The sequence below is a fragment of the Sceloporus undulatus genome, chromosome 6, assembly GCF_019175285.1.
Source record: "Sceloporus undulatus isolate JIND9_A2432 ecotype Alabama chromosome 6, SceUnd_v1.1, whole genome shotgun sequence".
NCBI classification, from domain to species: domain Eukaryota; kingdom Metazoa; phylum Chordata; class Lepidosauria; order Squamata; family Phrynosomatidae; genus Sceloporus; species Sceloporus undulatus.
The window spans coordinates 66,660,190-66,671,947 of NC_056527.1; the positions used below are offsets into that span (position 1 = coordinate 66,660,190).

Consider the following 11,758-nt stretch of genomic DNA (forward strand, 5'->3'; position numbering starts at 1 on the left):
AACTCAGTGTACCACTTGGTGTCCTGCTTACCTCTACTGAGGGCAGCACAGCAGGGGAATATGCCAAGGAGAAGCCCAGAGTCCAGTCCAAGGGTCACACAATACCAGTCAATCAGTCAGTCAAGCAAAGGGCAGACAAGACCTTAGTCACAAGGTAAGTCCACAGGTCAGATAACTTGAATCCAAGAGCAAGGAATACAGAAACAACAAGGTTGAAAAACTGCTTGTTGGCTGCAAAGAATCTCTGCAGCTTGAGGTCTTATAAATGGCCTCTGCTTCACTCAGCTGAAACCTATTAGCTCTCCTCTTGGCTTCTAGCCTGAAAGAACCACAAAGACTCCTAGACCTATCTTCTCTCCACAGGTCCTAGCACCTGCAGCCTAGAGTCTGTTTCTCCCTCTGCAGCTTCCTGAGCCTCCTCTGCTGATCCAGGCAACCCCAGATCTGTGTCTGTGTTCGCCTCCTCCATTTCTTCAGAGTCTGAGTCCTCTGACTGTGCCTCTAAGTCAGGCCCAGGGCAGTCCATGACACCTGGGGTTGTGCTCATATCACCTCCATTGGTAACCTCAGTTACTATCCCACATGCCAGTGATCTATGGTCTAGGATGGAAAGTTGGAGGTTTGCAGCACTGCACACTCCATTCCTTACCACTAAGGTGGGGAACCTATGGCCCTCCAGGTTCTGATGAACTACCATTCCCATTATGCCTCACCACTAGCCAAGCTGAAGGAAGCTTTACCCAGGCTCATGAGAGCTTGGTTGTAGCACCTCCCCTTATTGTGATGTGTACATGTAGCATCACCATAAGGGGAGGTGAGGCATGATGGGAATGGTAGTTCATCAGAACCTGGAGGGTCATAGGCTCCACACCTCTGCCTTACCAGATCACTGAGACAGAATGTTTAGGTTATCCAGCTAAAGCTAGTTGTGTGTTGGGCTGGAGGCACTGCATATAAGGATGATTATTGTACATCTGCTGGCAGTTTTCTTTAGCTGGCCACTCGGCCATCAGGATACTTTTAATTCTGTCCTCTTTTGTAGGGCAACCCTTTCTGCGAGATACCAGGAGGCCCATAACAGTCACCCTCCTCAGGTCTTGGTGCATATCCTGTCCAATATTTGCTGGTCAGTAGAGGAGGCTATGCTTTTCAGGGCAGTCTTTTTAATGACCTTTTTTTGGGCCCCTTCAGGACAGTGAGCTGGTAGCCAACAGTAGGACAGGCAATGAGGGAGGACCTTAAACCTACGAGGGAGGTCATCCTAGAGCCGGGACAGGTGTGCTTACACACAAAAAAATCCAGAATGGACTAGCTGGGGAAAGATAACATCATCCACCTCCAAGTGTGTGTTGACCACTTATGCTCAGTCTTGCTGGTTGTTTGGCAATTCATCCTCATGTGCCTGGTTCTTTCCTCATGCATGCTGATAGTTTGCCTGTAACAGGATTCCACTTTGTTTCAGTATTGCAGCTGGGCTTGGCCCACTGGAGATTTTCAACCAAGGACTTTGGTAAGAGTTCCTTTAAGATTGGAGCTGCCACAGTGATCACTAGCATGACCATACCCAAGACCCATATACAGGCTATTGGGAGGTGGAGGTCAGCAGCACAGCAGGGTTTTGTCCAGCGAAGCACTTGTTTTTCCAAGTAAATGATGTTCCACCCCAGTTTTTGCAGGTGGGAGGAGGCATATTTGGATCTCCTGGGTGACTGAATTATGTCCAATGGCTGTGGTTGTGACCTTTGCAGTGGATCTGGTTAGGATGACAGGGCCAGGAGAAAAGTCAACAAGGAAATTGGTATCCTGAAAGCACAAGGTGGCCATCATATCCAGCACTTGGACATTTTATTTCACATTGAGACACTATGCTGGCCTGGTAGGGTATATCTTTTGGACTGGGGACAGAACACCTGTTTAGGATTGAGTATGGGCTCTGGTAATAGTTGCAGCTGTAATGGTTGGTGGGAGGAGGTTGCGGCAGCTTCTTCTGCTGGCACCATGTCATGAGGGAAGAACTAGAAAAAGCAACTGGGATTTGTTTCCATCATTTCCATGGTACCCCCGTTGGGTTGATGGGAACAAGGCATAAAGGATAATGCTCAGCTTGGTGGCAGTACATCCTTTATCCTCAGATGGCAGAGGATCACACATGGACTGTGTTCTGAAGTAGCCGCCGTCACTTTGCTAATCCCTGTTTCAGGTCAGGGAGTAGTTTCTGCTTGCATTGCATCATTCAATTGGATAAGTCAGGTTGTGGGATCTGCCTCATGCCATGCCAGCCTCAACAGTTGTAGTTTCATTGAAGTTGTGTCCAATCTTCTTCCAACTAAAGTGTGATGATGTCTCTCCCCCCAGCTCACCAGCTCTTAGCCAGTAAACAACCTCAATAAATTGAGCGTTTTTCCCCTAGTAAGCTTTAAACACATCAAATATTTTTAAAAGGAGGTGATTAATATAAAAAGCAAATATATATTTGGATAATTTACTGGCTGTAAAACCAAGGCAATTCCCAAACATAGCCTTTTCTATTAAAATATCAGTTTTTTCCCCACATAATTTTCCTAAGGTGAAAATTCTGTGTAATGTAATTTGGGAACAAATTTCACTTAACTCCGTGGGACATTCATCCATATAGTATCAGCCTCCAAGGGTGGAGTTACATGTTATGTTATTTAGGATATCTCATTCACATACTTACAGATAAAGGATATCTTATAGCAATAGCAAGTACATTTCTATACCGCTTATCAGTGCACTTAAGCACTCCCTAAGTGGTTTACAAAGTGTAAGCTAATTGCCCCACAACAAGCTGGGTACTCATTTTAGTGACATCGGAAGGATGCAAGCCTGAATCAAGCTTGAGCCCCCTTGGCTGGGATTGAACTTGCAACCTTATGGTTTGTGAGCGAGTGGCTGCAGTACAGGTCATTGCTCATCAAATCTTCACTCTCCTCCCTCCATTCAATGCTACAGAATGGAAGTGCTAATAAACCTACATAAAGCATGATGATGTTACAGACAGTGTAAAAAATTCTAACTGAACAGAAGTGATCTTACAAAGAGCTACCATACAGTTTAGCTGGCATTAGCAGTTCTGTGTTACATATAACATGCAGTTTCAGCTTCATACTCTTGTTAGCTTTTGTGCTTAACCACTCTCGAGTCAATCTTGACCCATGGCGACCCTGTGGATAAGACAACTCCAAAACTCCCTGTCTTTCCACTGTTCTGCTTAGTACATATAAACTCATACCTGTGACCACCTTAATAGAATCCATCCATCTAGCATGCGGCCTTCCTCTCTTTCTACTTCCCTCCACTTTCCTAGGATTATTGTTTTTTCCAATGAGTCGTTCTTCCCATGACGCGACCAAAGTGCGTCAGCCTCAGTTTAGTCATCTTGGCTTCCATGAGGATTTCTGGCTTGATTTGTTCTAGGACCCATTAGTTTGTCTTCTTGGTTGTCCAATGAATCCTCAGCACTCTTCTCCAACACCAGATATCGAATGAATTAATTTTCTTCTTTTTTAGCAAACTGGCAGTTAGGAAGAAAATGTTTAGAATATTTGCACATTTTGGTGAATGTGTTTATTTACTCAAAAACAATCCAAAAAAGAAAACACTGTGATAACAGAACCCTCCATCAACCATCTCCTCTTATAAAAGGTAACTCAGACATTCATTTTACTCTTAGTCAAAAACAATGTAGTCACCAACCACAGAATCAGAACAATCTGATGCAACCAGTTTTAAACATCTCCATTTGAAACTAGGATTCAATCCTTAACTGGGAATGTCTGGAAACAGTTGGGTTATTATTACCTCAAACCTCTCCCACAAAAGGTACACACTGTGAAGCAAATCTTGCTCAGTTTCTTTTAGATGTGGAAGAATTGAACAAAAAGAAGAGAAACACCCCACTGTTGAGAAGCTTGGGCTTGAGAGTGACATGCTCTTTGTACAAATGTTTCACAAAAGTCTATTGAAGGAAACATGACATTGGGGGAGCTCATATCACCCAGCAGGGAGATCTATAGTTTCATGGTTCATCAGAGGAGGGTAGGCTGGTCCCATCTGAGAAGTTTCAACAGCAGTAATAAGCTCAGACAACTTTATGGGGCCAGGGGGTCACAATGAATCCCATGCACATGGGCTGCACTCCTATCTCCAGTTTCCAGTTGTCGGTTGCTGCTGAAATTCAGTATGAATTCCTGTGATATAACTGCATCATTGAGCTCTGCCAGGATATAGTATGTCAAGACACTGGCTTTTCCCACAACTGCTTTTGAGTGACATGTTCTTGATGCCCTCTGCTGAAACATAGCAAATTTTAGTGGGATGGTTTCAGAAGTAGCAGTAGCAGTAACTAGAAAACAGCAGGGACTGCAAAAATGACTCTGGGAACACATTGCCTACCATTCCTTTGCTGCTGGGCTGAATCTGCCATCACTTACAGAGGCTCTGGCTACTTCTATCAGTAAGTTTCCTCCATATCACTGGAGAAATTCTAGTCAGTTGCAGCAAGCTGTAAAACAAAGGAGTTGGCTCAAAGGCTCTTGTTTTTCAACAAGCACTTACATTTTCCAAATTTGAAAAGTGATTGCTTAAAAACACTTCTTCCTTAAAAAAGTATACTGAACACAGATATTTGTAAGGAGAGAAACGAGAGCTCATGCTAACCTACTCTCTTTGAAGCAGGCTTAGTAATCAAGGACGCAATGCAGCCTCAGATATTTCAACAGAGGAGTCTTAACACTTGTTTAAATATCTCCCAGTAGAATCAAGTGGATGTCAGTGCTTCACTATGGAAGAACTAAAAGCTAAAAAAATATTTGCAATGGAAAAGGGAAGAAACTTGTTCACTTTAATTTAGAGAGAAACTGGGCACAGTTAAATCCTACTGATCTCAATACAGGAGATCTCAGCACATGCATGACTTTCAGCATGGAAACCGATGGACTTTATAAGTGTTTAAGTATGGCTGAATCTTGCTGTTGAAATTGTGGAGGGAAAATGTGTTCAGTAACTTTGAAAGTATGAACTTGGAAGAGAGCAATCAATTTGGGCATTTGCCTGTCTTGCTTCCTTCTTTTCTTGTGGTCCACAGACATAGCAGTCCCACTGTGAGCTCATATATCCAGCTGCAGGAAGAGAACTGTATTGTCATTACAGTCATGCACAGAAAAACAAGACTGGATGTCACATAATAGCTTTCAGCTTTACAGCAAACAGAAAAAACCTCACACTTACAAACACCAAGAAACATGCAAACACTCAAAAGAGCTGAAGACAACTGTGAAAACTGAAAAAGGAGATCCCCAATGAAGACTAAGACTGCTCTATGCCAAAGCAAAAGGCATCTCTTAAAATGAGACATTGAGGTGTTGAATTCTCTCATTCAAGTGGCAATGACAAAAAATGATCCTTTGGAGAACAGGTGAGAATGTTTTCACTCTTTGTTCAGACTCCACTGTTGGTTCAGTGTACTTTAGGCACTAAACAGTCTTGTTGCTTTTGGCATCATGTTAGGTTTCCATTTAGCTGTTGTCCCCCTCTTTGTTTTCTTTCCTTTGAGGACCAAGTTCAAAGGCTGGGAAGCGGGACTTCTCAGGGACCAATACATCAGAGAGGAAGTGGATTGCTCCAGCCATACCTGAAACAGGCAAATCAGACCCATGGTCAAAAGGACACAAAAAGCAGAAACAAGTTTGAGCACTAGATCCTTCATCTACGATCTTGTAGTGATACAAAAATATAAGATGGGAAGAGAGAGAGAGTCCTCAGAATCACACTGCCTTCTAGGACACCTTGAATAGGCTGGATGATGGAAGGCAGAAGGATCACCCCTTGGAACTAATTTGCAGTTACCAAGCTGTCAACTGGAGAACCACACCTCCAGCTACCAGTGTGACTGGGAGCTAGCTTCTCTTCCCACAGGCCTTCCCCTTCACAGGGAAAACTCCAGCAGCTGCCTGATCTAAGGTGCTATCTAGAGGGTTCCTCCTGCTGCTTTGCTCCACCTGGGTTAACTCATGTAAACTGCATTCACACGGTCCTGAGGTAGAACCTACAGTCTTCCATCATCCAACCCAAGGGAGGTGTACTGTGTTGGTAATGTGGCTCTCCCTATACCCATTTCACTTTCTCCAACTAAGGAAACAGCAAGATGAACTCCCCCATCTTCCTTAAACCATCAGGAAACTGCATTTTAAGTGCACATGTGCTTGTGCACAAATATACACAAACAGAATTACCTGTTCACAAGACAAAAAGTACTAAACTAGCATTGTCAGACTGAAGCCCTATGCCTCCAAAGAGCATTATTGTTTTTGTACTCTACTTGTCTCTCAGGATTGGTGTAGAAGGAGTTCTTTCATTTTCCCCCATCTTGGTTTCCCTGCAAGAACAAGGCAAGGTGGCCCTACTTAAATTTACATGTGGACGGTGTACTCTCCAGCCGAGAACCCCACAGTCAGCATGCTGAGCTGGACCCTGAAGTGCAGTAATTGGAGCCCTCAACTATGTTGGTGGCTGCACTTTTTCTAGAGCGACGCAGCAGTGGTGAGGGAAGCCAGCCAAACCCTGCTGGCTCTTAGCAGCCTATTTTTCCATTGGCATATTTCTTTCATGGCAGTAGTACTTTCAGCCTTTGGTCTCCTGTTGCCACTGACTGACATAGCTATGCTGCCATAAAGCACAAGTAGAATTCTGACTAGGAAGTACTGCTTTAGAGAAGAAGTAAAGACTGTCTGTATTTATACTCAAAGTATCCATATTAAGAGAAACATCATAGCACTTGGCAAACCCCTTGAGACATGATGCTCTAGGCTATCCAGTAGCTTTTCATGACAGAAGAGTGACTTGAAACTAACTCCTACAGCTCTTTTCATTTCTTATCATTGGCTCTGCTGGCTGGGGACGATGAACTCTTGAGTCCAAAAGATTCCTTAATCTTCTGCTGGAGGGAAATGTTCTATCCCCTTGCATTTATTGTAGTTTAATTCCGTAAAAAACAACAAGACCTCAGTTTAGCAAATGTACAGATATAGGGTGTTAAACCAATTCCAAATGCTGGTGGCAATTTAGAGAAGGAAAGTTCAGTACTCTGTCATGCAAGTTATACTGCAATTAGCAGCACATCAGTTCCAAGGAGAAATGACCATCAGTTTACATTAGAGAGCAGTACTGTAGTGAGCAACCAGAAGCCTACTGTTGGGAAAAATTTCACCAGTGCCTTTCCTCAGGCAACCATCAGGAGGAGATGGGGCCAACTTCTTAAACACATGAATTTAATGCATACTGCTTTGAATTTCCTCCTCCTGCTTTACCTCTTCTTCACATAATTATTGGCTGCGGATTTAAATAATAAAAAATGATTTACCTTCAAAGAGTGAATAGGGTCGGTCGGGAATACGGCACCCATGCGCACCATATTCTAGACACCACTCTGCAAACTGGGAGAAAGTAGGCAAATAAAGGGAAAGAAATAGTGACTGAGTATTCTGGCAAACAATATAAATGAATAAATACACACACTCAACAGATGCAAAATCCTACAAAATTCAAAAAAGAGGAACTCTTTGCAGTCAATCTGTCCAAATTAATACATCTAGCTTCAGCTCTATTAAAGGCTATGATGCAATTTCAGGAAATTGGAAGGACAGATTAAACAAAATCCACTCTGTGCTGACTGACGCTTGAGTGTAACTTAGCCTCCTCTCTCATAGGAAACAGGGAAGCAAAGAGGTATTAGCAGCGCATCAGTTCCAAGGCGAAATGGCCATCAGTTTACATTAGAGAGCAGTAGTGAGCAACCACAAGCCTACTGTTGGAAAAAATTTCACCAGTGCCTTTCCTGAGGCAACCATCAGAAGGAGATGGCCTTCCCTTTTAGTGTCTTTGGACCTACTTCTGCTTAGCAATACTACATAACCCCTTAAGGATAAATACACTCCCTTCAAAATATATATCTGCTCACTGAAAATAACTGCCTTGATGATTTTTTGGTTTCTTTTAAAGCATGAATCAGTCTCCTACTCCTCAATTCTATCCCAGTCAATATACTGTACTAATTTAAATAAGATAGCAAATGGCTGATGAATTTCTCATCTCTATCCATGATTTTTATTGGTTAAGTGTGGAATTCAGGTGAAGGGCTTGTTTTATGGCAAAAATGACAGAAATTATTTCCAAGATTTCCCACAGTAATGTCCCAGCTTTACCTTAACCTACATTCCCAATTGCCTCCTTCAATTAATAGTCTCAATGTCTTTATTTTATGTCAGGGTCTTGGGATTTAAACCAGCCAGTCAAGGCAAACTAGAGGCATTCTTGGGCTCACTACACTATTCTTAACGTATACTCCCAAGGATACAGAACATGTGGGTTTCTAGATGTTGGTGAACTTTGTCCCACGATTCCTCACAACTAGCTATGTTGGCTAAGGCAGATGGGAGCTGCAATCTGACAATTTCTAGATGTTTCCTATTCCTGTTATACACTGATACCAAACTCATTCTCTCAAAGTGAATGCACGTGGAGTCAAAATGTCACTCTTTATACACAAGATGACATGGGGGAAATCTATGGATTGCCTTTAGTGGGAGAAATGTTCCTAACCTTTCATTCTGAAATCTCAAGGGAACACATTCAAAAGAAGCTCACAGGGGACTGTGTATACACAGTGGAAGTGAAATGCATATTAACTATTGAGGGTGGTGAAAATAGAGAAAAATTGAGAGGGGGGATATCCTGGAGAAGGGCATGGCTGGCTGCTTGGCAATCTGGATAAAAACATTCCCCACTGCAATGCTTTGTAGCAGCTCCCACTTGTTTTACGTAATTAAACATACTTGGACACACTTTTGGTTCTTCCCTTGTTCCTTTTGTTTTGTTTCTTTTAAAGTCCTTCAGATTTAGATTATTTTAGAAGCACAAAACTACTGTTATTTATACAGCACCTGATACAATTTCAAGCCCTTAATGGAAATGCTGTATTATTTTTGAATGTGAACAGTTTAATTCTGTTTTAATGATGACTGTTTGCATACGTTCAACATCAGTGGACCCACTGTATCCATAGATTCAACCAACTGCAGATTCAAGATATACAACACAACACTGTACACAACACAAAGCACAAGGGGTGAACAAGCAAGACTGGAGACAAGAGGCTGGAGAGAGACTGAGGATCTGTGAAATGGTGGGAATCGCTAAGTGTAGTGCTTGGCATGAAACCATGCCTCCCACCATTTCACAGCTCCTCAGTCTCTCGCCAGCCGTGCACTGCTCGCACCTTGCATCTCCATAAGGGATCTTCCACAGATTTTGGTATCCATGGAGAGTCCTGGAACCAATCCCCTGTGGAAACCAAGGACCCACTGTATACTGTACTGTAATCATTTTAATTTGGAAGCTACCTCGAATCCCAATCTGGGAGAAAGATAGGGTATAAATAAAGATGAAGATTATGATAATTTCTGATGAAAATGCTTCTTCCCTTTTAGTATATATTAGTCAACCAGTGTGAGGAATCTGCCCTCAGTAATAATTACTCAAAAACATATTTAGAAGGAGAATGGGTGGATGGAGTCTCTTCAGGGGAAAAATATACCTTGCAAGCTCGATAGAGGTACTTTTTATCCTGAGTAAGGTGATAGAGAGATAAGAAGGAGTAACCATTTCCTGCAGTCCCATGGCAGATGCCATACCCTTTCCTCAACAGTCCTCGCTGCCAAATGACATCACTACATTCCATGGCATCCCGCAGGTATTTCTCTTCTTTGAACACCTGTGGAAATTAACGAAGAGTCACTGTGTGGAAGGGGACAATCAGGCTACCTAGTTCAAACCCTTGTGCTTTCCAATCGGCACTATAGTTCTACCTTTCACACATCTAAGTTCACCGATTAGCTAAAAATAAAAATTGTAAATGGAACTCCTAACTCTCACATACTGCTGATGAGACCAATAGGTTCTACCAAGCTTTTTTGTATTCTTTTTATTAATATATCATGTCGAATAATTTCATGGATCCAGTCTACTTTTTCTTTCTGCACAAATAATTCAAGATTGTTGTTAACTGCTTTCGAGTCAACCTCACCTCACTGCGACCCTTTGAATGAGACATCTCCCAGCCCTCTACTACTCTGCTCAGATCCTGCAGGCTCAGGCCTGTGGTTTCCCTAACCGAGTCGACCCATCTGGCATGAGGTTTTCCTCTCTTTCTACTGCCCTCTATCTCCCACAGCATCATTCGTTCTAATGAGTCATGCCTTCTCATGATGTGGCCAAAGTACGGCAGCCTCAATTCAGTTATCTATTCCAAGTAGGGACAGTTTTTCATGTATCAATTATCCTTCATCTAATATCCTTCTAAAAACCCTATTTGGCAGATCAGTACTATTATCCTGATAGCACCTACATGGATGGTAAGACTGAGTAGGCTGACCAAAGTCATCTTAAGACTTTCTGGGTGTAGTGAGACTGGATCTCTCTTTTGCTTATGGAAACCAAGGGTGGAGTTGATAAAATAGTAGTAAGAATTCTAAGTGGGGCTTAGATTTGAACACTCAAAACTTTTTTCTTTGAATAGCTAACCCCCCTGTCCCCCACATCCAACATCAAATCAAATCAAAATCAAAAACTGCTTCTAAAAATCTCTTCATTTTCAAAAACAATCTTACAATTAGACTTGTGCTTCTCTCACATTTCCTCTTAATGTAACAACTTTTCTAGTTCTTTGGATCTTGATTAGGATGAGCAAGGGATCGTCCTTATGCCTATTACCATGAATATGGGGCAATTTTGACATACCTTGGTCTCCCTGAGGCCTTTTTCTCATTTGAGTACCAAAAATGCTGCAGGCACAAGCACTAGCGGAGCCCTCACTAGTCAAGGATGAAGTGTGTTCAGCACACAGATATCTGAAGCCCCCCCCCCCCCAAATAATAATAAGGTGAAGTGATGTAGCCAGATTGGACAACAAATTATGGATGTCCCAACAGTGTAGAAAATTGTTAGCCATGTAATTTTCTTTTTACTGCCACAAATGGAGACCAATACTTTTGGGATATCTACCCCATGCTTCAAAATCACTTGGCAGGCACGTACTGTGCACTGAGATATGGATGGGTAGGGGTACAATTCACTAATCTGTCCCAGAAAGAGATCCTGAGATGGTGCTGTTTATGGTTAATAAAAATAGTTCTTTTAACCCATGCAACAGAGGAAGTCTAATTATACATTTATGAGCCATTATAGCAAAGCGAAGAAATAAATTATTCTTCTATACTTCTGGGCACCAGATAGGCTCCTGTTAGCAATCTGAAAACCCAACATTCATTTTTTAAACATGCATATTCCCGTACATTTCTGCAAAACAAGGACATACTTTATATGCTTGCATGAGCATATGGATGACTCCTGGGGCACCATGACACCAATGCACCAGCCTGTCTGTTTCGTTGCTTAAAGATGATGGATAATTCCCAGATCGGAATTTTTTATGACGCACGTAGTCGATGCTTGGTTTCACCAGCTCTGTCAATGTCTCCTGATCCACGTTGGATGCTGGCTAAAAAGCAAGGAAGGAAGGTGTCATTTTCAGGGGGGAAAATACAATGATATGGTCTGCATATTCCCATGAAACCATGTTTGTCCACATTCACACTGAGGAATCTGGAAAATGACTTCTATATTTGCTTTTGATTATCTTGCTGGATTGGGCCAATGTAACCATGGGGCTCCAATCTACTGT

The 11,758-nt window shown here is 42.4% G+C and overlaps 1 protein-coding gene across 1 annotated transcript in view; it reads right to left on the reverse strand.

Annotated features, from left to right (window-relative positions):
- Positions 1-3,573: 3,573 nt before the first annotated feature.
- LANCL2 (LanC like 2) overlaps positions 3,574-11,758 on the reverse strand; it is a 35,400-nt gene continuing 27,215 nt past the window's right edge. Inside the window, exons 6-9 of the mRNA XM_042473589.1 lie at positions 11,393-11,575; positions 9,614-9,790; positions 7,382-7,454; positions 3,574-5,653 (exon numbers count right to left, since the gene is read on the reverse strand). Coding sequence (XP_042329523.1) covers positions 5,538-5,653; positions 7,382-7,454; positions 9,614-9,790; positions 11,393-11,575 — 549 coding nt within the window. The 3' untranslated portion in view covers positions 3,574-5,537. The remainder of the gene's footprint in view (positions 5,654-7,381; positions 7,455-9,613; positions 9,791-11,392; positions 11,576-11,758) is intronic.